The sequence below is a fragment of the Lonchura striata genome, chromosome 10 (genome assembly GCF_046129695.1).
Source record: "Lonchura striata isolate bLonStr1 chromosome 10, bLonStr1.mat, whole genome shotgun sequence".
In the NCBI taxonomy this organism is placed as follows: Eukaryota; Metazoa; Chordata; class Aves; order Passeriformes; family Estrildidae; genus Lonchura; species Lonchura striata.
This window is the reverse complement of record NC_134612.1, coordinates 4,858,715-4,885,125: the sequence shown is the minus strand read 5'-3', so window position 1 is coordinate 4,885,125 and position 26,411 is coordinate 4,858,715. Positions and strand designations below refer to the sequence as shown.

General features: G+C 40.3%; 1 protein-coding gene across 4 annotated transcripts in view; it reads right to left on the bottom strand.

Annotated features, from left to right (window-relative positions):
* FARP2 (FERM, ARH/RhoGEF and pleckstrin domain protein 2) overlaps positions 1–26,411 on the bottom strand; it is a 77,295-nt gene that overhangs the window by 22,203 nt on the left and 28,681 nt on the right. For all 4 annotated transcript variants that reach the window (XM_031505660.2, XM_031505662.2, XM_077785588.1 and 1 more), the window contains exons 5-13: positions 26,024–26,102; positions 24,228–24,325; positions 22,162–22,276; positions 14,599–14,746; positions 13,746–13,835; positions 12,508–12,671; positions 12,312–12,380; positions 10,838–10,895; positions 9,903–10,143 (exon numbers count right to left, since the gene is read on the bottom strand). In XM_031505660.2, coding sequence (XP_031361520.2) covers positions 9,903–10,143; positions 10,838–10,895; positions 12,312–12,380; positions 12,508–12,671; positions 13,746–13,835; positions 14,599–14,746; positions 22,162–22,276; positions 24,228–24,325; positions 26,024–26,102 — 1,062 coding nt within the window. The remainder of the gene's footprint in view (positions 1–9,902; positions 10,144–10,837; positions 10,896–12,311; positions 12,381–12,507; positions 12,672–13,745; positions 13,836–14,598; positions 14,747–22,161; positions 22,277–24,227; positions 24,326–26,023; positions 26,103–26,411) is intronic.

Genomic DNA, 26,411 nt, shown 5'->3' with positions numbered 1-26,411 from the left:
AATTGTCCCAAGACTTGCTACTCCAGAAGACAAAGTATGTTAGAAATACATTCAGAAATTAGGGCATCTCTAAAGCTAATCCAAAGGGAAAGGAAAGCCTATTGCTATACAAAGAGAGAGCATGAAAAAAATTCCATTCATCGCTTTTCTAAGTATACAAACAGAATAATCTCAAGGAAAACAATTTATAGCACTGAGTATTAACTGGATAGACACAATCCACAGCTAAAGCTGTCAGAAGCAACAGGTACCACTTTGATTTAGATTATTAAACATGTATTTTAAAAATTATTTTTCTTTTGTGGACCCTTTAGAGATTTCTGACACATCACAGTGAATTTAAACCTCCTCTTTTTAGCATGTAGACCCCCTTGGGGGTGAAAATGACCATTCAAGATCAGCTTTTTTGGCCCAAAGGAAGGTGACAGACACACTACACCCACAGAATTCCTCCTAATCTCACATACTATTTTTCTGATCTTCCCTGCGATAAACAAATGAGTTTTCTCAGATCAGGCAACTAAACAGGTATCAGCACTTAAGCAACTACAACTTAAAACACCCTCCCCAGCAGGATTTGTTGTGTCACAGTGCTAAACCACCCGCCCCAATACAAATGGGGAAATCAACAGCCAACCCCAAACTGCCAAATCATCATTTCCCAGACTACTTAGAAATCATCACGAAAATCTTCAAATTAAAAATAACCAGCCCTCAAAGATAGCCAGTATCTCCTGACAGCGACATGGGTGCTGCAGGAGGAGTTGGGAGCTTTCTATTCCCAGCTGCTTGGAAAGCACAGGCAGGGCGAGGCAGCCCCAGCCCGAAACTGCACATGGACAAAGGCAGGAAGCTGAACAGAGCTGCACTCGGTCACCTGGAAGAGATTCAGATCATCCAGGCTGCTGAGTTAACTATTTGTACACTAGTCCAGTACCAAGTCTGGAGCAGATTTTTGCTTCTTCCTGACCATTTTGTCCATTCACCCCAAGAAAGCAACACTGAAAAAAGCACTTTTTTTCACCTATCCAGGCACAGGATTCAAGTTTGCTTTTACATGCCAGGAATGCTGAAAGAACAGTTTCCAAACAAATGAGTTTGCAGGGGTGAGGAGCTTCTTTAAGAACTTGGAATTTAACACGAAGTAGCAACAAATTCCAGAATCTGTAACTTGAATTGCTTCCAGACAGCCTGAAAGCTCAGACACAGTGGGAGCTAATGGGATATAACTTGCTATAAACCACCCTGCTTTTTTACTCACGTTGTTCTATCTTTTTTCTCCTCCAACAGAAGGTGGCCAGTAAATTAATTGTAAACATTTAATCCCTCCCCAAAGCTGGAGTGTCTGATGGAAATGAGGCACATTCACAGGATCTTAGAATGGTTTGAGTGAAGCCCACCCAGTTCCACCCCTGCCACTTGCAGGGACACCTTCCACTACACCAGGGTGCTCCAAGCCCTGTCCAGCCTGGCCTTGGACACTTACAGGGATCCAGAGGCAGCCACAGCTGCTCTGGGCAACTGTGCCAGGGCCTCACCACCCTCACAGGGATGATTTCACTCCATCTAAAACTTCCCTCCTTCAACTTAAGGCCTTTCCCTCTTGTCCTGACACTCCCCATTTTTTTATTTTATTTTTTTTTCCTGGAAGAGGCTATAAGAAGTCACAGAGCAGCTCAAGTCAGCTTTTTGGCTAACATTTGCTTAATTAAATATTTGATCTAAGCTCAGTGTGATGGTGTCTTGGCAGATGATATTACAGGTGAGGACTGAAATTTTCATTCTCATAACCCAAGTCTTTTCCACCAGAGCAGCACAAGAGGACTCCAGGCAAGCAGGGAGGATGTACAGCAACTCCTCATTCTCACAGAGAAGGATGGTAAAGGGAGAAGCCATTTCAACTGCTGTTCAGTGTAGAAAACTCCCAATTAGGTGGAAATACTGATGTGAAGATCAAAACATGTGAATGATTCCCTCTGACATCAAACCTTGGTGTTCTGAGGTCTTCCCTTCCCCACAGGCAGCATCCTCCAGTTACATTAAAAGGGATTATTCTTTCAGAGGGATGTTTCTGTGTTTCAATGTCCTGCATGAAGTGGATATTTGTTCCCCACAAGTAAGTCACACAACATCCCAAAGTGGTGTCTGTAAATGCTGGGAGCACAAGCCAGGCCTCCGTGCAATGACGTGGGAATGCAGCGCTGTAGCCCAGACAGTCAGACACGGCTCAACAAACTTCTGCCTCTGCATCACACACAAATGCACTCAAGGCAACATCCACAAATGCATCAGCTCAGGGTAATATTCCACATTCTCAAAGATCTTCAAGTATACTAATACTTCTTAGTTACACTACATAGTTAGAAATGTGCCCTTAAACAAACAAACCCACAGTTTCATAAAGCCCAGCATACACCTAATAGAAATAAAAAACAAAAACTAATCAATAAAAGATGGTAAAAGCTCTGTAGTATTCGAGAGCACAGCTACAGAATCTGGTGAGAATGCTGACGATATCCTCCACAGCTACTGTGTGATATTGGTCATGTAGAAGCAGGCTCCATTTGATTTTCACTCAGATAACAAGCAGAATAATAAGATAACAAGCTTTTGGCATCGCTTCCCAGTTATTTTTTCAGCAGGTATTTCCATTTTTCAGTCTAAATTGAATTCCTACACAGAAAGTCAGACTGAGTGTACAGACTGGCCAAAACAAAAAATACATGTTCTGTAAGCTTTATGCCTGGATGCTTAAAATAATTCAGACAGACAACTAAAATAGTATCCCAATAATACTGAGCATTATGGGATGGACAAAAGCTATGTAAGGATCAAATGTCAGCAACAGCTCCTTATCAAATGGAATGTCTCTTGTATTTGACAGAAAAACTTTAGAGATACAACTTTATTAATATATCATTGCTATTACTGCCTGCTTCAAAAGCAGAGATTGTTTTCAGGCTAAAGCCCTGCAGAGGCTGACCAGAGGACAATGGGAGCCTGCTCTGAACCTCTCTTCCACCCCATGCCCTGCTGAAATAATCACATGCACAGACCAAATTATTATTTCTAGAGTGAAAGTACACAGTATTGCTTCTAGAGCAATGTCACTAGCAAGCTGATGTACTACAAGTAAAATCCTGGATATTTTCCCTATCTTTCTTATTTCAAAACATCACAACTAGCAGCTTTTCCCTCTGCAAATCTTCCCTTTAAAAAGATGAGAAATAGTTGGAACATATGAGAATCTTGAAAATTATCTGAGAGCCTAAAGAACTAATGCGAGAGACTTTAAGTTCAAAGATCTCTTTTTTATCCTCCAACAGGTACAGGTCACACAAAACATTAAAGCACATTTACAGCACTTGGCATGTGCCCCAGTGCTGTGTACCTGTGAAGTCACATCTACATGTGGTACTACCAGAATCCTAAGGTTGGCCCTGGTTTTATGGTGATGCTCATAAAACAGCTGAACCCTCCTTTTGCCACCTTTCCACTTTGTAAAAGCCCTGTTTGCAGGAAAGAGGATTTACCTAAAAATTGGTCACAGACACCTGAAGAAGAACCTGCCAGCTAGAAAACATGCAATTGCCTTCACATGCTGTGTTTGCAGAAAAAGGACAATCTTCCAATAGAAACAGATACACAGGAGAGTTCAAGGGATATACCCAGTTTAAAAGGTCTCCACAATAAATATAATTTCTACAAAGAAATCTGAGCTTCTAGTCCCATTTGTATTCCAAGCAAAAGATCTGCACAAAGCAGGAATCTGAAACCCACACACCAGTGTTTGCCTACTGTGCTCTATTTCCAATGAAGTGCTACAGGGGGAAAACTGTGTGGAGAAAACTGGGAATAAAACTATAAGATGCCTTGGCTAGGAGAACAAATATTTATTCTATTTCAAAGGTAAGGGTAATGAAAATAAAGCTAAAAAGCCCATGTTGTCATTTATATCAAAGATTTCCTTGTTTTATTGCATAAACAATTAAAATTATGAATTAGTACAAATCTGTAGGTTCATAATTGGCAATCTGAACAGACACAAAGATACTCAAAACCCCAACATATAATTCAATAAACATTTCCCATATAAAAGATAAAGTTCAAGAGATCAGTTTAAAAAATTCCAGCTCTCTTTGAATGCAATCTTTTCCTGGCAAGAGTAGCACCTATGGAACTGGGGAGTCCCTCTAACCAAGGCACACGTACCCCTGTTCGTACCAATAAACAGGAATTTTGTGATTCCAGCAACTGCAGAACATTACGAATATTGAAAATGTAGGAAACCTTCCCACAGACCAGGTTCAATTAATCAAGCTCCAATTTTGAACTTCCAAACCTTAGGAACTGAAGTAATCCTATGGGAGCCCATGGGCAGGAAATTAATTAGGAGGATTTTATGATGTGTTTGGAACTGTAAAGTCTCCCCATCTTCAGACAGAGAATGTATATGTACAGCCATACATATACACACAGCCCTTGTGCCAAGTGAGGTGTAAGAGTCCCTAAAAATGACAGGCAATGACAGCTACAGGACTACATTGACACCTGTGATTACACTCATTCAGTACTGAGTAATTATGGCTTAGAACATTTTGCAAAATGACAATAATGGGAATGACTTACCGACAGGTTTGCACCAAAAATGCATAAAATTATAACAAATTTTATTAGTATCTTCACAAAATCTTATCCCTACCAAGACTTGCAACTAGACAAAATCTACCATCACCAAAAAAAAAAAAAAAATCACATAAAAACACCCAATACCAAACCATAACCAAGCCATCAAAAAAAAAAAACAAAAAAAAAACAAACCCAAAACAAAATGAAAATCCCTTAAACAGAATCACCTATGACCACAATACACATAAGCACAGGAAAAAGGCAACCAATACTTGGTATTATCCAGATTATTCAGCAACTCTGAAATTCACTGGAAATTAAAGTGGAAGTTGAGGGTAGATTGATATATCACCCAATTCCACCCTAAGATAACATATAGCAAGTCCTGGGAATATACAGCATGTATTACTTGACTAATGAATACTTTAAAATTACAATGTCTACACACAATAGGTAACACAGGTTAGTAAACTTAACAAAGCTTAACCAGGTGGTAGATAGGTCAGAGAATATTCCATGACCCATGTTTTGTGCAAATGAAGTTTCATTAACTGCATAGATGATGATCAAAAAATGCTCTGATGTAGTGCTTTACAGTTCATAAATGTGTTTAAGCATCAGAAGGGTTACAAGTACACACACAGAGAAGTACAGGTGGGAATTAAATTGCTCACTCAAAACATCCATTTTGCTTTCTCTCAGTTGCACTGCAATGTTCAGTTGAGCACTGCAAAGAGCTAAGCCCAGCAGCCTGACTCACTGGGAAAAGGCCACTAATACTGGAATGCATCCTACAGCTGCCTTGTGCTTGCTAGAACAGAACAGAGAGACAGAAGGATAGAAAGCAGCCCTGCTTCACTGTGGAGTCCTGGCACACTCCCTTAGCTGAGCTGGAAACAGCTGCTGGGTGCACTGTGTAGAGCAGGAGAACACACCTGGACACTCTGTGGTTCTCCTACTGGAAAAACAGAGCACCAGAACCTGTGCACTGGCTAGAAATGCTCACACCTGTGTGTGCCCCCAGCTCCCCACGGGGTGGGAGGCACAAAGCAAATGTGCAAGAACCTGCAGGGGCGGGTACTGGGAGGAGCAGGGGGACAACCACTTGCTGGCCACAGGACAAAGTTTTCACCCCTAGGTTTTATCTGTTCTACCACAGCTCCTCAAATGCTGCCTTCTTGCTCATGATACTCGACACAGATCTTCTCAATCTCATCATTCTTCCTGAGTCATTTCCCCTGTTTCCCATGCTGTGCCGTTCCTGCAGCAGAGGTCACTGCGAGGCTCCTGGCTCTCACACTGCCAGCTCACCACTCACCTTCATGAAAGGAAAGCTTGTGTTCTCAGGAAATAAACAGAAATCAGTACCAGGAACTAAGTTTTAGTATCAACAATGTAACTAGAAAATAAAACAAACCCCAGGGAATAACGCCAGAAGTTAAGCGGCATCGCCAGGACTAAGGACACACCACAGTGCCCTACAGTTCACCACTCCCCTTGTGCAACCCAAAAGTAAATGAAGGGAACAGAGCAGGGAAAGACCTTCCTTGTGCCACCTTCTCCTGCCACCTTAGGAGACAGCCAGCTCCACTGCACTGAAAAAACCCACACAGCTCGCTGGGAAGGTCTGAGCTGCCACATGCCCTTGAGGGCAGCTGGTTTTCTCTCCACCTCTAAAAAGTGAATCTGAACTTCTGTCTCTGAAGGAAATTATGAAGCACCTTTGCTCACAGCTTTCTTGCTATAATAAAAACTCCACTTATGAACCAAATTGTCTTCTCTTTTGCGTCTGTCTGGGAAACCTTGAACAAAACAACACAGCTCAGTAAGTAAAGATATCCTCATATGGCTTTGGAAATCAAGTGAAGCACAGAAGGAAACCATGAGAGCTCTATGCTATCAGTCAGACAGAGCACAGAAAGAACTAACAGGGGCACAGCATCAGTTCTGAACTCTCATTTTGTACCTAAAGCCTTCATATAAACAGATCTGTGCCAGGGTCAAAGGTCCCCTCACCTCTTCTTCACCTGTGGATCCACACAACTTGCTCTAAGACTGAAGACTGAAATCCTTGTCACTACCATTGCTTTGGAAAACAAAAGGGGCACTACACTAAAAATCTTACTGCTTTCTTAAAAAAAAAAAAAAAGAAAATCCCTGAGAGTTAGAACTGCCAATAAAAGATCTGCACAGTTTAAAATAAAGAAGAAAAACATTGAAGATGTCTTTTCAAACTGTGATGCAAGAAAGCAAATTGGCAAGCCTGTACATTGAAAATACAGGCAGCTTTTTACCAATATCTTTTGAAAACTAAGAGAATTTAGTTGCATTTATTCCTTATCCTAACACATTTAAAGGAATGCTTCTGACTGAGGCACAAGACATGAAACAGGGGCAGACAGTCATATGTAATAGCTGCATCTTGATCCTCTTTTTAATAGATCAAAGACATCAACAGCCTTTGTCTACATCTTTATCTATATACTTGTCCCTGATGCTACCACCTGTTACAGAGTTTGCAGACAGAATTCTGTCTTTTTGCTCATTTTCTTTCTCTTCCCTAGGTTACATAATGTAGTTCATTCTGGGAAGAAATCAGACGAATCCCCTAAAAATGTATTTAAAGGCATCAACTCTCTACTGCAGACCTCCTCCAAGCCCTGATTCAAAATGTCACACCACACACCCATGCATCATCTCCACAGGCCTGAATAAAGCCCCACAAAGAGCAAGAACACACATTCAACAGGAAAGATATAAAACAGAAGTAACCTGTAGCAAAAAAAAAAGAGCACCTTGTAGTACATTACTGGAGGTCTGAGCTAATACTTTGTTCTCAATGTGCTTTGTCTTTTTGTGCTGCTGGCAAAGGGGACAGGTTTCTCATGGGATACAAATTCCACTCAAACACAAGATAAAAGCAAGCACTGTGCAGAATAGTTATACCTTGGTAAAACTAACCTGGGATAAATGGGTGACTAAAGGAGGTTTTACCTCCTCGAGTTCTGCCTCACGTTGAAAAGTATTCCATCGAAGTTTTGGTTATCAGAATTTTGAGAAATAATAGTATTTTTTTAATGCTTGAGTAAACAAGGAGGTCTTTAATGATATAACAAGACCATATTTAAACTGATAGCAATAATATATAACCATAAAGTTACGTTTGTAACTAAGCTGCTTATATTGGAGGCATCAACTGTGTTAGTACTGCACTGTCTCAGCAAAGGACTGAAAACTGGGCAGAAGGGAACCCCAAAGCCAAGTGCTAGAAGCTGAACCAACCTGAAGCTCTAACTGTTGTCTATAGTATTTACCTCTCCTAATAACTCTATTTCTCAGGAAAATTACAGTATTTTTCTGAATACAGTCCATATATTAAAGAAAAAGTTAAAGCTAACTCCAGGTTTACCACCAGCTGTCCTCCAGATACAGGATACTTTTCTGAATTACCTTGTATTTTTATGCAGAGTGATTAATAATGATCAAGAAAAGAAATGTGATGGGGATTAAGTGCTTTTATAGTCTCTGTATACCTCCAAACTGGTGCAAAACATTTGCTGCTGGACTGCTGAAGACACCTGGAAGTCAGCAAATAAGCTTGTCTTCACAAGAAGTTTGGAAACTGCTATTTCCATTTGGTTGTATACACATTCCCTCTTCCAAACTACCTTCCAGAGGTAGGCTATTTATTCTTCAAAGCATACCACAGACATGTTGCATAAGTTGGTATTTTAAAACTGTCCTTCAGAGATGATTTGAAGATTCTTCGGGTTTTTTTTAAATTACGGAAACAAAAACAAACCCAAAATTAGGATCTTGCTACAGCACAGGAAAACAGGCAATTCAGTGGATGCAGCTGCTGGTTTATAAGCATGTGCAGAAGTGACTGTTTTATTTGGATTTTGGAGGAACAGCATATTATATGAGACTCGTACAGACATGTTTACAGCCAAAGAAATTCTTCAGTATACTGTAAATTGTGACGTCTGCATGAGTCAGTTGATACTTAAAATTCTCTGAAATCAGTTTTTTTTCCTAAATGTAGTATTTTCCAATATTGTAGCCTAACAACCCATTCTTGATGTAGTGTGATGCACAGAAACACAGCACCAAAACTTGGATGCTTTGAGAGACACTGAAGAGGCACACAAATTAAAAAAACAAAAATTAAAAAATCAACTGTTATGTGATTTAAAATCCAGCCACTGGATTGACTGATATCACACCCTATTGACTTCCAAGCCTGAAAAGCATAGAGGGATCCATCACAAAAATCAAAACCAATCAATTGATTTCTGACTTCTCTGTCCAGTCTTCTTGCGTGAGATTTTTTAAATTATTTTGAAAGTCAAAGGCACAATTGTCCCCCGTGCTTTGAGCGAAGGGGTTACTAAAGAAAAGGTTTACATCCAGAGGTGCAGCTGTTTCCGAGTCCCAGGAGTCGGTGTCTGTGCTGCTGGAGTCTTCTGTGGTGGTGGGAGGGCAGCTGAGCTGCTCCAGCTGGTCGATAATGTCCGTGATCTGGAAGGCTGAGCTGGACTCGGAGCGCACGGAGTAGGCGGGGAAGTTGAGCATGGAGCTGGCCTCGGAATGGTTGGCAGAGCCGTAGGTGTGCAGGGAGGAGGTCCCGTTCAGGGGCAGGTTGTTGAGGGAGCTGCTCTCGGAGCGGTTGTTGATCAGGGAGCTGGTTTCCGAGGGGCTCAGCAGGCTTTGCATTCTGCTGGCTTGGGCCTTCACCTCAAACAGCTCCGAGGTGTCCGACGGCCTCTCATTGCCGTTGAAATCGCTCCCTTCTTCAAATTCAAACTCCTCTTCCATATTCATATCCACGGCCTCGGTTGAGTACCTGTCAGGGCTCGACTGAGCAGAGACTGAGCTTTGCTGGAGGGCATCTGCAGCTAAACCAGCCGGCTCTGACAGACACTTAGAAAACTCAGAACCCTTTAATTCTAACCCACTGTACACATAGGAAAATGCCTCAGAGCCCCCAGCAAAAAAGGACATTTCTGCTGGGTCATCATCAATAAACTCCTCTGACACCTGTAACTGGGAATTTGTCAGTGTGAAAAGAGGGGCCCCTCGGCTGCCACGCTGCTGCTCTTTTTCAGCAATGAATACACCTGTGGTAAAGTCATCCTCATCATTGTCATTTTTACAACCAGCAACCCTGCTCTCCTTACTACTTCTCACTACATCTACGTCTACACCGCAACCACTCTCAACAACAGGACAAGATGGGTCACAGTTTCCTGCAACACTACCAAACCCAACACCTTGGAGCACGGGAGATCCAGGCTGCTGCATCAGCTTCCTCCCCACTTCTTCCACTGGTGCTGCAGTGGTTTTGTCTGCAATCCTTGTGTATGGTGCTCGGGGGTCCAAGGAGGAAGGGCTGGGCTCAGCAAACATGGGCAGGACAGACGCAGGACTGGTCAAGGAGTGAACCGAGTGGAAGGGGGCAGCTGTTGAGGCAGGAGACCCTGGAGTTCTCAAGCCCTCAGTGAATGGGACACTCTAAAAGGGGACAGAAAAGCAGAGACACAACAGATAAAAAGGTTTTTGTAATACCTAAAAACCAATGTAACATTCAGTTACATCCATATGCAGAAGAAATATATGCTTCACAGGAGCTCACTTTACAACAGACACTGTACAGAACATGATCCAGCAGCCCATGTAAAAGGCAAGACTTTTTTTCCTTAATTGTGAAAACTGGATGGAAAGTTCAAAGCATACATTTTATAGCTGAACAAGCATCCACAAAGAAAAACAAAAAAATGACAGTGAAATTCTGTGATGCTTCCTTAACCTCTCCCATGTTAAGAATGCTCTCTTAACACAAGAGCATTCAGTGAAATGATTATTTCTTGCCGTGTCCTGCAGAAGGCATCTTACAACAGCTTTGAGACTGCCAGAGAGCAGTCAGAGAGTAGTTGGAGATAACTAATCCTCTGAAATAACAACATACTAGAAAGTCTAACACTTCCTTTTCGGTTCAGCAGAACTTTGAGTAAAATATTACTCACTTCACACTCCACTGGCCACAACTACCAAATCAGTAACAGCAATGAAAAGAACTGTGCAGCAGACAAAGAGCATTACAGTGGCAGCAATTTTGGTGAGTTGACTCCTCCACTGTCACCTCAAGAAGGCTGTTTGTCCATGGCCCTGACCACAACCACAACCCCAAGAGTGCTGCAGAACTGACCTGCTTTGGCACGTCTGTGTTCGAGGTGCGAGTGGATGCTCTGACCTTGCTGTGCCTCCTGTGGAACAGAGCAGTCTGTCAGCATCCAAGACATGCATCAGCCTCATTCCTTCCCCCATCACTTATGGCCATGCCAGTAGCCAATAGAAACATCTCAAGCTCTATTTTATCATGCTTTGTTAATAACTAGGTCAAGTCTTAAAGGTCAAAAGAGCTGTAAATTAAATGATGCAAGATAAGAAACGTACAAAAATGGAATAAAGCAAGATCCAGATCTTTCACAGAATCTGAGAACCATTAAAATTGGAAAAGGCCTCTCAGATCATCAAGTCTAACTGTTCCCCCAGCACTAACCATTTCCCCAAGTGCTTTATCTCCACCTTTTATGAACATCTCCAGGGATAGTGATGCCAACACTTCTCTGGGCAGCCTGTGACAGTGCCTGACCACCCTTTCAGTGAAGAAATTTCTCCCAGTATCCGACCTAAGCTTCTCGTGGCACCACTTGAAGCCATTTCCTCTTGTCCTGTCATTTGCTATCTGGGAGAAGAGACTGACCCCACCTGGCTGGTGGGGTACCACTGAAGGAGACTTGAAGAACAACTTGAGCTGAATACTAACTGAACACTAAACAGCACATTTTAGTTTAACTCCATCCTTCTCCATTGTTATAAACATCTACAGAAGAATGGCTTCAGAACCAGAATGAGCTAATAATTGTACAAATTTTTGCAACCTCAGTCAACCATATAAAATTTTGTATGTTAGACTCCAAAAAGTGATATACTGCATTACACTTTAGATTCACTCTATGTGAATAATTAAATAGAAAATCAGATTTTCAAATAGAAAAGGAGCTCAACTGTAGTCTGAGACATTAGCAATATTTATTAATAGTAGATTAATGTAATTTTTAAAAAATTCCTATTAAATTCTTAGAATCTTTTGGATTAGTAGTAAGTTTCTCATGCATAGTTTGGAATAGGATTTGGAGTAGGAGGAGTTTCCCACATGTAGACTGGACAGCATTAGAGTCAAGTAAGGAAAAAGCAATTTCATAATGAAAACACATATTCTTAATTTACATATTTATATGTTTAGAAAGAGATGAGTATTTTAGGTCACAGTTTCAAACTTGCAGATCCCAAGTTCCATTATATGCTCTGTCACTGGCTGATTGCACAGCTACAGTGGCACAGGCAGGTCCTCACTAACACAGAATCTCCAGTACGTGCTGAACTTTCAGACAGCTAAGCCACACATTGTCCACAGACATCCAAACATGGTACCAAAACTTTCCTAAGCTTCTTATAGCATCACAAAATAATAAACTTTTACATTTTAGTTTAGCTACCTTAAATTTGGTAACTGAGAATGAGCCTGCCTCCAAGCAGCATTAAAACACAAATGTAGGCAACAAGGGCACTGTGAGAGTCTCAGTTATGTTTTGCCTTACAAATCTATTTCATCTTACCTTTCATATGGGGTTCTCTTCATCCCACTGTCCTTAATATAATCCACTAGCTGCTTCTGTGTTCGTCCACTGTGAACCCACAGAAGTACAAAGGTTATCAAACACAGGGGAGGAGCATTAGAGAGGAATGTCTTTAGAATACTTCCTTTTGCTCTCATTTTCTAAGGCAAAATGAGTGTGTGCTGTTTCTCCCTACCTGTATCTGAATGATGACCCTCTGGTGAAGAACACTGCTTTAGCCTTTGGCTTTGGCTGGTCGAAGAGCCTAAAGAATGTGTGATACTCAACACAGATTTTCCAGAAGTTTTTACACTCATCCCTACTTCCCAAAAGAAACTCCAATGTGTCTTGATAGGGGCCCTGGGAAAAAAACATAGAAGTTCAGTAGCACCTAAAATGACAGTAAGGAGAAAAGGAAGGCACAAATGTGTGCTAACAAAAAAGCTGAACTCCAGCAAGATGCAGGATTTTGCTAAGTCACTTCTCATCTGCCTTAAAGCAATGAGAGTGATTCTGAATGGAGTTAAAAATTATTTAATATCTGTCAAAAATGTTTGCTTACCTTGAAACTGTAAAAGTGTTTAAAAAGCACTTTTTTAGAAATGTGCTAAATATAAACCACCTTTAGAAAATTCAAAGGCATTTAAGTGAAATAGCTATTTTAAAATATTATTCCTTTTTTAGGAGTTCTGATGCTTTGTCTCCTGGAAATTCAGACAAAACCAGAAAATACTGCATATGTCAGAGTACAATTATCACATGAAATTTTTGAGGGTCTCTTTGTGAGACACATTGCTACCTCAGCAGACAATGTGCCCTGTTTCAGGTATCCTTGATACATGAAATTTTATTATGTCCAAACTTGGTTCTTTTTCCTCTATTTTAATATAAATTAAACACTGAATGCAATCTAGTCATCCAGTGTGGAAGCAACAATTTTGATGACATCTGCAATGAAAAACATCTACTGTAAATCAGCTAAGTATGAAAAATGACACTTTTGCTATAGAAAAGATGAAGCAAGAGTAATCACACCATCCTTAAAATTAAGGTACAACAATATCATTTCAGCCACCCATTTCTACCTGAGGTGTATCAGATAATTTTCATTTGAATCAAGAAAGTGGATGCAACTTTTTCAACAGAGAAGTACTGAGAAAGGTTGCACCAAATACTTGGGTCTAGTATTTTTTTTCTGTTTTACATTTATACATGTGTAAGCTGGTGTCAAGAATAAACTGAGCTTGAAACACAAAACCTAAAGATCCTAAATTGTGGAGTGAGAAAGGAAAGATTGACATGTGAATGATGCAGCCAAACCTGCCCACTGAGGCTATTTTATAAAATCATAAACTGCAGAAATTTCATAATAAAATGAAGCACAGGTATTTTTTTAACACTGACCATCTATATTACAGTAAAAGTTACACAAACCTCTGGGTGGAGCTTAATAAGGAATCTTTTCCTCTTGAAGCTCAGTTTACGGACCTTGGACCAGTTGAAGGTATTGATTTTTGTGTTACCCTGAATCAAAATGAGAATGATCAAATGTTAGCAAAAGTTTCAGAAAAGCAGAGTACCAAGCAAAATTCTGTTGTGGGTATATAGATGTGAATGTGGACACATCCAGCTGGATTTTTAGTTCTGGTGACAGTATTTCCTTAAACAAGAGAGGCCACTAAGCAGTCTGAGAGGGATTGCAGGACTGCAGTGGCTCATGCACCTCCAAAAGAAGCTGCCCCACAGTGACCAAAGAACAGGTAGGACACAGCTGAGCACCCAAGCAGAAATATTTAAGTAAATCAGCTGCCTCTGCGTTTTGGGGAGAGGAAAACCCTATCATTGCATTCATAAACAGGATTCTGAGCACTGAGTTGCTTCTTTAATACAACAAACATAGTAACACTAATTGGTCCAATTAGCATTCCTATACAATAAGAGCAACAATACCCCAGCAAAAATCCACTGGAATATTAAAATAAGAGAAACCAAACCAAAATTCCAGGATGACAGACCTGTCCCAGGGCTGTTCCAAATGAATTGATGATTTTCTATCACCACACACCTAACTTCAAACAAGGCCCCTCTACTTGACTGCCACTTGGTTTTGATGCTCTGCTCTCTGCACAAGAACAAGCTGCACCGAACAGAATTTTGGGGGCTTAAATGACATTCCTTGACCATAGAACACATTAAATTTTCAAGACATCAGAAACACCTGATGTTAAAATGAGAGACTTACTCCAAGACATGCTAAACGACATTCAGTCTGCCATCCCTGCCATACCTGGAACACCAGCACACCCATGTGTGAAACTGCCAGATTGATTTTGGTGCCCTCACGGTCAGAGGCAAGGTGGAATCTGATACCATACATCTCCAGTTTCCGGGCAATTTCAAGCACTTGAAAGTCAGATTCAGCAGGAGTTTGACCCCTATAATGAGAAAGAAAAATAAAATTTTTAGAACAATCTGATTCCACCACACTTCCAACATGCTTAACTCTAAACTCTAGCACTAAATGAGAATTTTCTGTCTCATCTAGTTGGGTGGTTTCACTCCATGTTGTGTGTTACACTGAAAGTTCTGGAATGACACAGCTGATGGCCAATGTCAAGTGCATCCCAAGACAGATGCTGAGAAAGATATTAATTAGCTCAGAGCTTTTGCAGTTGAGAAACTATAAAGTTGAACAAATCCAAATTCAAGCCACAGTGCTCCTCCTTCTGCTTGCTTGTGTACACATTAGCATTAACTAAGATAAGAAGTGAGAGCTGGTAGAGTTGCACTGCCAGCAAAACAGAAACAATACAAATATTGCAACAGAATGACCCTTTTTAGGTCAGGTTTTGAGACCACAAAATTATTACTCTATTACTACCAGGTGCAACACATTCCCCCTGCCATTGGCTGGCTAATTCCCTTCCTGCCAAGGAATCCAGAGAAGGATCTTTAAAATAAAACCTCATCTGCTGTCAAAATTACTCTAAAAACAAGAGGAAGTTGTACACAGACAGGAGCAACTGCTCTGTAAGGGTGCACAAGGTCCAAAACAGCACCACAGAGATTGTTCAAGACTCTGGCACATACCTGTCACAATTTCAGCCCTCACTGACTGCTCCCCACGTTAGCTGACATCAAACCACTAACATTCTGCTCTCCTGCATGAAAACAGTTCTTTTGTTTCCTCAATCCCCCTTGTTTTTTTTTTTTTTTCCATCAGAGGGGTGTATTAGATTGTAGTGCATTTTCAGTGGGTATTTGTACTGCCAAGACCTTTTCCCTGTTAAGTCAAAACACTCTAAGTTCATGGGTCCTGACAAGGAGTTCAAGATACTCCAAGAATGAGCAAATGGTGCTGTGGAAATGAAGGAGATCTTGGAGTCATAGAATCATAAAATCATTAGGGCTGAAAAAGAAATTGAGGATTATCAAGTCCAACTATTGCTGCTGACCATGCCCCAGTTACACTACAAAGCAAAAAAGTCTCATCACAAACATAAGAATATCACCCAAGTAGATCTCTGAACTACAAGCACCCTGGAAGCAAATGCTACTACCCAGTATTAAGCATCATATGGTCCAGGAGAAGCAGAAGAACCTTCTCCTGTGCTGACCCCAAGGAAAGCCCACTGCAGAGCTGCTGATCTGGGGGCCCAGCATAAGTGGACACTCCATAAGATGAAGCAAGACCAGAGGAGGACACAGAGATGCTCAAAGAGCTGGAGCCCCTCTGCTCTGGAGACAGGCTGGGAGACTTGGGGGTGTTCACCTGGAGAAGAGAAGGCTCTGGAGAGACTTCATTGTGGCCTTTCAGTTCTTAAAGAAAGGGACTTCTAAAAAAGAAAGGGATTTTTTCTATGGACAAAAGATGACAGGAGATGGGGGAATGGTTTTAAACTAAAAGAGATGAGATTAAGACTACATTAGGAGAAATTCTTCCCTGTGAGAGTGGTGAGGCCCTGGCACAGGGTGCCCAGAGACGCTGTGGCTGCCCCTGGATCCCTGGAAGTGTCCAAGGTCAGGTTGGACAGGGCTTGGAGCAACCTGGGACAGTGGAAGATGTCCCTGGCCATGGCAGAAAGTCAATGCAATATTAAGGTCCCTTCCATCCCAAACCACTCTGGAATTCTGTGGAACACCAGCAGCACAGGATCTGCTGGGGCATTCAGAGCAGTGAGGCTGCATCAGCCACAGCTGGATAAACTGACCCCCTACATCACTACTGACAATGATTAGAAATAATAAATACCAAATTACTTCCATGTGCAAGTTCACTAGGATAAATGTAATGATACACAGAAGACACAGGTGCTAAAACATTATTATACTATTTACAAACAATCAATGCTGAAAAGATATTATATTCCTGCACACAAAGACTAAGGATATTTTACAAGCCTTTTTTTCCAAGAAGAAAGTGGCCTTCCTTCCATAAATCTGCATTTCATTTTATTAAAACAGATGACAAACTATTTTTAGCATTATCTGTTTTTGTGTACTATGCTGTGCCAACCACAGCATCACTACTAAATAAATTCTTCTGGTCCCTTGACTGGCTTTTCTAGTTATACTCCTTAAAAAATACCTCCTTCTACCTACCTAGAGTCATGTGTTAGATCAAACAGTTGTTTAGCTCCGTACAGATTTTTTAAAAATACAAATAGAGAACACTGAAGTGAATTATTATTACATTTGAATTTAACAAAACTAGGGATAATGACAACACATATTAACTCCAAGTAGGAACTGTCTCTATAATGCAGAATAGAATTATGAAACTTATTTCATATGCTACAGTTTTAAAAATAGAAGCTGTTAGAAAAAGCAATGATTTTTTTATACTTACTAAAATTCTCTTTAGTATAAAACACACACAATCACAAAATGCCCTGAGAAAGTAAACCTGAATGCATACAACAGCATTTCAGCAGTGTTCTGTTGCCTTGCTCATTCTGGAGGGGAAAACAAATAACCTAAAACACTGCAGCAGGAAATCACAAATTTATTTTGCCAGCTGCAGAAGGCAGGGATTCAGTGACATTCCTGACTTTACAGGCTCAGTCTGTAATCCACCTCATCTAAACGTCAGTATTATGTGACCATGTAATATAAAGGGAAGAATATAAGGGGCACAAAAATCTGATTTCAAATGGAACAGAAATGCCAAACTACAGAGAGAGTCTTGTAGCTGCATTTCTACCAGTGTTACCACCGTGTCTACTACTTACATCTAACAGCTCAAACTGGTAAAGCAGATTTCTCTTCTCCTCACTGAAATGAGTAACACTGGAGCAAGTGCTTTCAACATTGTCTTTCACTGTTGTTTAGTTTCCACCACAGATTCCTTAACTGAGTCAAAAAACCTGGAGTACCATGGTTCCTATTTATTAAATATATACGAGACAAAAGAGGCAGATCATAAATCCTGCTTTTGGCCAGGGCTTCCTGAGTTACACTCTGAGAGCACTGTGTGTAACTCCCACCCACGCTAATTCCTGCTATAATTCTTCTGAATACAGCGACATTAAGAATGAAAGCAGGGCTTTGTCTTTTAAAAAGGGTGCTGAGGTTGGGAAAAAGGGTTGGAAGGGAAGGAAGGCAAAACCAAAAAATGGCAACTGTAGCACTAAACACTCCTCACGATCAGTCTGGAGTAACTGATGTAGAACCACTGAATGTTATTTCATGTACCATTAGATATGATCGAAAGCACAGCACATCTCAGAAAAAAAAATAAAAATAAGATACCAGCCGATTTTCAGAGTGTTCACTTGCACACAACCTGCCTGTAGCCAGCAGAGAAGGCTGAGCCTGGTGTGGAGGAGCTGGGAGCAGAGCCAGGCAGCTCTGATTGTACCACAGACAGGTACCAAGAGAGGCAGTGACAGAACTTGCCCTCAGATGTTGCCTGCAGGCTTAGCTGCACAGGCCAGCCCCAAAACAATCTGCTCTAATTTTGTTCAGCCATTAAGCAGATAAATCTACTTAATCTTCCCCAGGTCAATAAATGACACTCTAATATCAGTATTTCCAGCAAAACCTGCTGTCAGTGCAATAGGTGTTAGTGCAGAGGTTCCTTCAACCATACAGCTAGACAAATATTGGTTGTGATACAATATTCCCATGGTAATAGACTCAAAATAAATGCTGTCAAGTGTTAAGTGATTTACAGAGCATTTAAACCCAGGGATTAATATAGAACTTTAAAGATGAAGTGTCAAATTAGGGTTTTTCTAATTTACACGCAATTTGAAGAATTTAAATTAATGGACAACTAAGTTAACAAGTTGTGAAAGGACGTGAGGGATAACAGTAAATGTAAATATAAATCTATTAAATCTTCTACTTCTTTCCTGATTTAAGTATGCACAGACAAAGAAACCACAGACATGTGAACACAGGCAAAATGTGTCATGTTGAATCCTGCACTCACCTCCCAGCAAGTATTCTACTACTTACAGGAAGGCAGAAAACATTATATTTTGGGTGTCTGGGTGTCAGGAATTAATTGCACTAGCACCATCTACAAAATATAGATCTTTTGTTTTTAATAAACTATAGAAATAAAATAGGCCAATTCAGGCTTTTGCTGAAGCAATAACTAATGTGCTACACCAAAAATATAACTCATCTTGTTTACTATTACTACATTTGCAAAGTATAGAAACCATGTTCCTAATCTTTTTGAAAGTATTTCCAAATGTAAAAGAAAAAATATGTTTAATAGAAAATAAGCATTCAATTGCCATCTTTCCAATTATAACATTCTCAATTTACAGAATGGATTGGATACACAGGTTCTATTTTCTTGAGGGTGATGACGTTCTCCCACCTCTAATAGCTACACTGAAGCAATTAAAAAAAAAAAAAAAAAAAAAAGGCAGAAAGAAAGTGCCACACAAACAATCTGGAGGAGATGAGCCATCCTGCCAGAAATGGGTTTCTCTTCCTGGACACCTAGTTTGTACAAAAAAATCTTTCAGGAGCAATCATCAGTGGAAGAATCACAGAATCCCAGGATGGGTTGGGTGGGAAGGGACCTTAAAGATCATCCAGTCCCCCACACCTGCCTTGGGCAAGGACACCTTCCACTATCCCAGGCTGCTCCAAGCCCCATCCAACCTGGCCTCAAAAATATTAGTCTGCTAAAGATAACTGGGGGAATAAAAAGGTAAATTAAAGGAAATAAAAAGTAAAAATAAATGAATAAAGTAAAAATATGACACACCAGGATAATATGAAAGAGAAGCATTTTTGTCTGTCAAACTGCACTGTGGAAAAAGCCAAATGCCCAGGTCCCTGCTCCTGCCTGCTCCTTGGAACAGAAATGAAGAAAAATGTGTGTGCACTGAGAAAACTCAGAACCCCCCTCAACTGCTGAAGATGGGAAAGGGTGGTCAATATTCCCTGATTAAGGGAAGAGGGAGGGGATGTATGTGCTAGTTTGGGCTGGGGTTAATTTTCTTCACAGTAGCTGGTACCAGGTTGAGATTTCTGTTTGAGCTGGGAACACGTTGATAACCCAGGGGTATTTTCCTTACTGCTCAGCAAAGCTCACCCAGAGCCAAGGGTTTTTCTGCTCCACACACAGCTCCAGCAGGGAGGGACTGGGAGAGGGGGCACAGCCAGGACAGCTGATCCCAACTGACCCCGAGGATATTCCCTCCCATATGGCCTCGTGCTCAGCACACAGAGCTGGGGGAAGCAGGAGAAAGGGAGGACATTTGGAGTGATGGTGCTTGTTTTCCCAAGTCACTGTTACCTGTGATGGGATCCTGCTTTCCTGAGGATGGCTGAACACCTGCCTGCCAGTGGGAAGCCAGAAAAGAACTCCTGGTTTTGCTTTGCATTTGTGTGGCTCTTACTTCACCTATTTAAGCTATCTGTATCTCACGCTGTGAATTTTCCCACTTTCACCCTTCCAAATCTCTCCCCCAGCCCACCAAGGGGGAGCCAGCAGCAGCATGGGGCTGAGCTGGGGTTAAACCATGGAAGCCATAGCTAATTTTAAAACTGCAGTGCTTGCAAAATGACATCTCTCTAACAAAAAAAGGCACAGGGAAAATTTAAAATGTGCCTTCAAGGTACTCAGGTATCACTAACATTCAAAGGTAACCTTTTCTTATTTCATGCCTCAGCTGTTAATCTGAACATGGCTTGCATGTACACTTCCAAAAAACTGCCTTAAAATAAGATTTACAGTCATTTTAATATGGCTGTATTAAATGCAATTCTTATGAAACTAATTTTGAAAAGTACATTTATGAAGCAAGGAATCTTTACCTATTAACCTTCCTAACAAGGCAAAAATACAAACTTTCCTTATTGTAACCAATTATTAGAAGTAACTTGTTTGAAAAAAAAAAAGCTCAAATCTATTAAACAGAACTACCAGTCCCTGACTCAGAAGACAGTCACACCTTTCCATCAAGAGAAGCAAACCAGGAAAATTCCCCACAAGCAGAAGCAACTCAACAGAATCCTGGTATGTGAGTAACACTGGGCTGCTCTGTCCATACTCTGGGGGGTACTCAGATCTAAAAATTCCACGTTTCACCTCAAATTTGGGAGCCATCAGCTTACCCTGCATGGTGTCATTAAAGCCTTGCATGACCCATTTGTAGCTTCACACTCCACAGCACCTTGCAGTAGTATCAAAATGTCACTACAAGTTCTGAGAAAAGGATGTTCCCCCTTATCCTTTGCTTTGAAATTACTAATTATTTCAGCACTTTTCTTCAGACAAGAGAAAAAGAATGATATTAATGATTTCCCTATTCTGGCAACTTTCTCCCAAGGTGAAGAATCCTAGCATATATTTTAATTTACTTCAAAATTACTTTAAATTACTTTAAAAATTTGTTTCTTCATCATTTCCACAAGCACCTCAAAGGATCAAAAGCAAAAAAAAGTAACCACATGATTTCATGAAGAATCAACAAAACAATTTCATCATTAGCAATAATTTCAGTACAAATTAAAATTACTGATCATAATCAGCAAATTACTGAAATTACTGAAATTCTCAGGAACTAATTTTCCAATACTATAAGATGTGTCTTTAAAAACAGATGCTGCCCTGAAAAGCCTTTGTTCTGTCTTAAAAGAAAATCAGTCAGCAACAATCCATGAGTTCATCCACAGATAGCAAAGGAAAATCTAAGTTTGGATTAAAACACAGAACCATGCACAATAAAATGCATGTGTGGACATTCACAATTTTTAGAAGAACTTCAAATTGCTAAATCCTAATATTCAAGGTCTCGAAAATTACAGGAAAATAAGTTCCTGCAGTTCCTGACTCCATGTTGGAACTGATTTTATATTCGTGGCAGAGTTTCTTTGTCACTAATAATCTTCCCTTATTTCAAAAATACCCAGCTGTAAGATAAGGTATTGCACGAATTCTGATGGAAATTATTTCTTCCCCACTCCCTCCATCCTTCTCCATCTCCCTTATACTTAATGTGTAGCAAAAGAATATGATGCAGTTGATTTCTAATTACTTAGACAAAAACAAGAGCTCTGCATATGCTGGCAAAACTGAGTTTAGACTTTGTACAATGGAAATTATGAAGAATTATTTTGCCGATAGCCATTATTACATGTAAGCTTTCTTTGGGACAGTATTAAAGGCACACTGCAAAAATCACTTGAGAAAAACTGCTGCCCAACAACTCCATCCTGACTATGTAACTATTGCTACCAAACTTTATTGCTCAAGGTAAATGGTGTTTAATTCACACACTCTTAATGTCATCCTGTCATGCAGCTGCTCAACCTTCCCCAGGCAAGTCCATCTGCTGCCCAGGGGTTACCTCAGTGCTTTACATTAATCCTCACTTACACATGCTTCCTGTGGAACTCCAGGATCTTTCCTTCAAGTTTTTCCTGGTTTGGCAAATACCGGTTTGTTTTAAGGTGTTCTTGATCTTCTGATTCATCAAAATCTCCTATTTCAGCTACAACAGAAAACAAAACAATGTTAGAGTAAGAAGAAACAATGGAAAAGGAACAATGATAGAAAATATTTGGTAAGGAATTAGAGAGACCACAAGAGCCTTTAAGTGCTTTAAATTTGTGCATGATGTTTTGTATCCAGCTTCATTTTACCAAACTCACATTTACCCCAAGCTGACTTTCTGGGGATTTGAACATTGTCTGGAAAATTTAGACTTCTTAAGAGTGCAAGATGTGAGACATGTAAGAAGATCTGTGGGGTGGTCAGAACGTTTCCTCCTTACAGGTACCTTATACCAAATACCATATTTAAATTAATTTTTTTTCTATATATATGTAGAACAGCAATAGACAAGGCTACTCAGGAAGATGGCAAGTTACACCTGGAATTTTGGTCTCCCCTTCACATATCCATGTCTTTCAGATGGAATGCTGTGAATTTAGGAAGATTTACAGAAGAACAAAGCTTTATTGTGAAGTGCAGAACAGCTTCCACCTGATACAACACGAAACAATCAGAAGTCTTTGGCTCAGAATACAAAAGTACAAGGCAGGCAGAACATGTGGCAAATGCATATAAAATTACAAGTTGAATAAATAAATTTTAAGAATTTCATTTTTCTGATAAAAGATATTAAGTTGCAACATTAAATTCAAAATTAAAAGGTCTTAAAAGATAAAAGTACATATGTTGTCCTCAAAACTTTCCAAAAACTAAGCTACAAAGCTCATTTCTGTGGAAGGATGCCAAAAATATAAGCAAATTCCAAAATTAGACAAATACAAGGGCAACAAAACAGATGCAGAGTCAGTCTGTGGTGCTGTGTGTGCAGTGATTATGGGATGGATGCAGCAAAGGAAGAGTTGCCATATGCGTGCTCTGTGTCTGAGGGCATCTGCCATCAGCTAGTGTCAGAGAAAAGAATGGGATTGCTCTAAACAAGAACCCAGCAAATCCTGCTTAAAGTCCAGCCAGCACATAAAAGAAGGAGTAAAAAATACTGAAAGGCACTCTTGTAAAATAATTTCTGCTGAAAATAAACCTGTTATTTCTCACAGCCAACTTTCCAGAAGAGCAGAATCAGGCTAAGCAAGGCTGGAAAATCATGAGCAGGTTTTAATGTGTCACTCACTGATGGCACACACACAAGACAGCTTTGCACTTCCAATAAAGTCACCACAAGTAATACTATTATAACTGTATTATTATATTGCATTGCAGAATTAGACAACCAATAACTACTTAGCAGTGCATATGTGAAGAAGCATTATTGATCAGCCAGCAAAGAGCCCCCAAAGGCCCTGCCCTGCCTGCAGGTCAGGTTGCAGACCTGTGAACACTTCAGCTGCTGCTCCAGCAATTTGGTGTCTGAACTCACTCAAGGTTTCCAACCTCCTTGTCTCCAAGGCCACATTTTAGGTCTTTATGCATGTACAGACTGAGCCAGCAGCAGCATGGAGTGCTTCCAAATAAATTGCTTCCCATTTCCATTTTCAGTCCCAGCGAGGAGGAAAGCTGCTGACAGCCCCACTGCAGAACCTGTTCCAGCATGGTTCTTAGCTGTGTTTCAGCCCAGTTCCTGTACAGCCATCTCCTCCCAGGCACAGGGAAAGTGTGAAGTGAAGCCAAGGGAGCACCTAGACAGGTGGGAACAGCTGTCTGGAAGATGTGGAGTGCTGGCAACAGAGCTTGCAGAGCCAGGGAAACAGCAAGGTGCTGGTTTTGTACTACCCCTCTGAAGCCAAATTAACCTCATACATAAGCACCGGCTGTTCCTCCCCACACCAGCCCTGATGACCATCAGAGGGTTGAAAACCAACATATTTACAGTGTGTGGAGAAGGACATACTGTGAGACAGAGAATTCTTTTAGTTACCAAAAGCTTCTATGTGAGATTTAATGTGGGTTAGTACTGGCACCACCAGCAGTGCCAGCCCAGCTGGGATACTCACACTGCAGAAGGTGGGAGACCAGCAGAGCAGCCGTGTTGTCACTGCAGGTCAGTCTCTCCTCTGCCAGATCCCTCTTGATTTGCAATGCAAACAGGTACCTGCAGGAGAGGTACAAGGCTTGGAGTTACAGACCATCCTGACACATGAAAGGACAACAGAACAACTGAGCAGGAGCTTATAGAATCAGCATCTCCTGATCCTTCTGCTCTCTAAAGAACAACACAACAGCCTGGCTACCAAGGAGTGTCAAATCAAACCAAAATAACCTGTGACTGCTCCAGTGCAATTTATCAGCACAAAAAGACTCACAGGAACAAGGAAGCAGAAGGAAAACTACGTTTTAAGCAGGCTTCATCTGTGCAGTAATCGCAGCTGTCATTTTTAGCTGGAAAGAAAGAACACTTCAAATGATCTTATCCATTAGAAAAAAAAAAAAAATGGAAGAACATCACTGATTCCAGTATTTTGTTAGGAAAACTGATAAGCATTTCTGTTAGCACTCAACTAATCTACTCAGCAGCTATATTTTCCAGAGCTATATTAGCAGCCTACAAAGACAGTAAGAAGTTCAATTTACTTTTCTTATACTGCTATATTAGTTCAACTAAAATATTTCCCATTAAGTTGTTAAAGAGGAATAATTTCAGTTTGACAGTTTTGTATGCTGTTCCTTTAACTTGGAAGGAGATACAGTAAGGACTCCAGTAAACAGGCAACAACTCACTACTATAAACCTTCAAACTGACAGACTGATCCTTTTTCTTTACTGAATTACATCCTAAGAGATAGCAATAAGATTTTTTTAAAGAAGAGTTTATTTTAAAACTTTATTCCTGAAGTAAAATATACTAAAAATTATACCTTTTGAGTGATAGGTCTTTTTAAAGTTTTGAAGTACTGTAAGTATGTATTAAAGGTTTCTCAAAAAGTATATTCTGCTTTCTGATGAGCTCTCAGTCTTTTTAGTACACTCACAATAAAGAATATAGCATCATTGACAGCATCATTGACTACCCAGATGCTCTAAGTGCAGCCTATAAATACTCAATAAATGGGCAAAATACAGATCCTGCTCTAAAAAGCTGTATTCCTAATGAATTTCCTATATGAAACAGCAGTTAATATAAGAAAACCTGGTGCAAAGGAAATATTTAGATAGTATTTCTCCTTACAAGAGACAATCACAACAGTTGTCACGCTGGTTTGTTCTTAAACACATCTGAAGGATAATGAGGAACCTACAAGGAATTCCAGTTAAAATTAGTGAAACTGTGAAAAGCACTAAATGAGTTCTTTAAACACAAACATCTGGGTAATGTCCTTGTTAGAGGCAGACTTCAAACCAGGTCCCCAGGTGCTAGCAGGTGGATAGGGCTGCTTAACTGACCACAGATCCATTAGCAATCCCCAAAAATAACCTATGGTGAGCACAGTTTAAACTATGAACAGCAAAGTGTGTTTGCAAATGCAAAGTATGTTTGGAAGTGTCAATCACTTATTAAAATATGTACTGATTATTTTATATTTATTTTTATAGACAGTGTTTATAAACATCAGCATTTTCTGTATACCCTGACTCCCTTGACCACATGATGCTGGAAAGCCCAAACCTGTGCTGCTTTCTGTTTTGAAAAGTAATTTTTCTGATACCATTCATCTGCCAACACATCTGCTGAAACTCTAACATTTACTGTAAGTGCTCTTTCACTCAGTTTTGCTTGGAAGCAGCTGTGCTGCTTTCCTATTATATTAATTCAGTACATGAAGCATGTCCAGTAGTTCTAAAAATACTTTACCTGGTATATTCCTCTTGCAGCTGACCTGGGTCAGGAGGAAAGAACTTTACAGCCAGACGAAGCATTGTAGTCTTTGGTCCTAGAAGAAAAGTTGGTCATTTCACAAAAGCACCCAATGCTCTTCATAAACACATGCATATTCTGTTTGCCAACAGGCAGAGAAACAACATAGAGAAATTCTAGCCAGATTTTAAATCCCATCTAACCACAGCAGGTGCTGGTGTAGATTGTTCATGTCAAGTGAGATAAAGCAGCTGTTTTCCAGAGGAACTTGGATACCACTGACAAGGTGAGTCTGCAGGCTGAATGCTGGAAAAAGTTTCATGCAATGTGAAATCTGTAATACTCTAAAGCAGCTGCTTGGCTGCATAAAAAACCATCAGAGGTG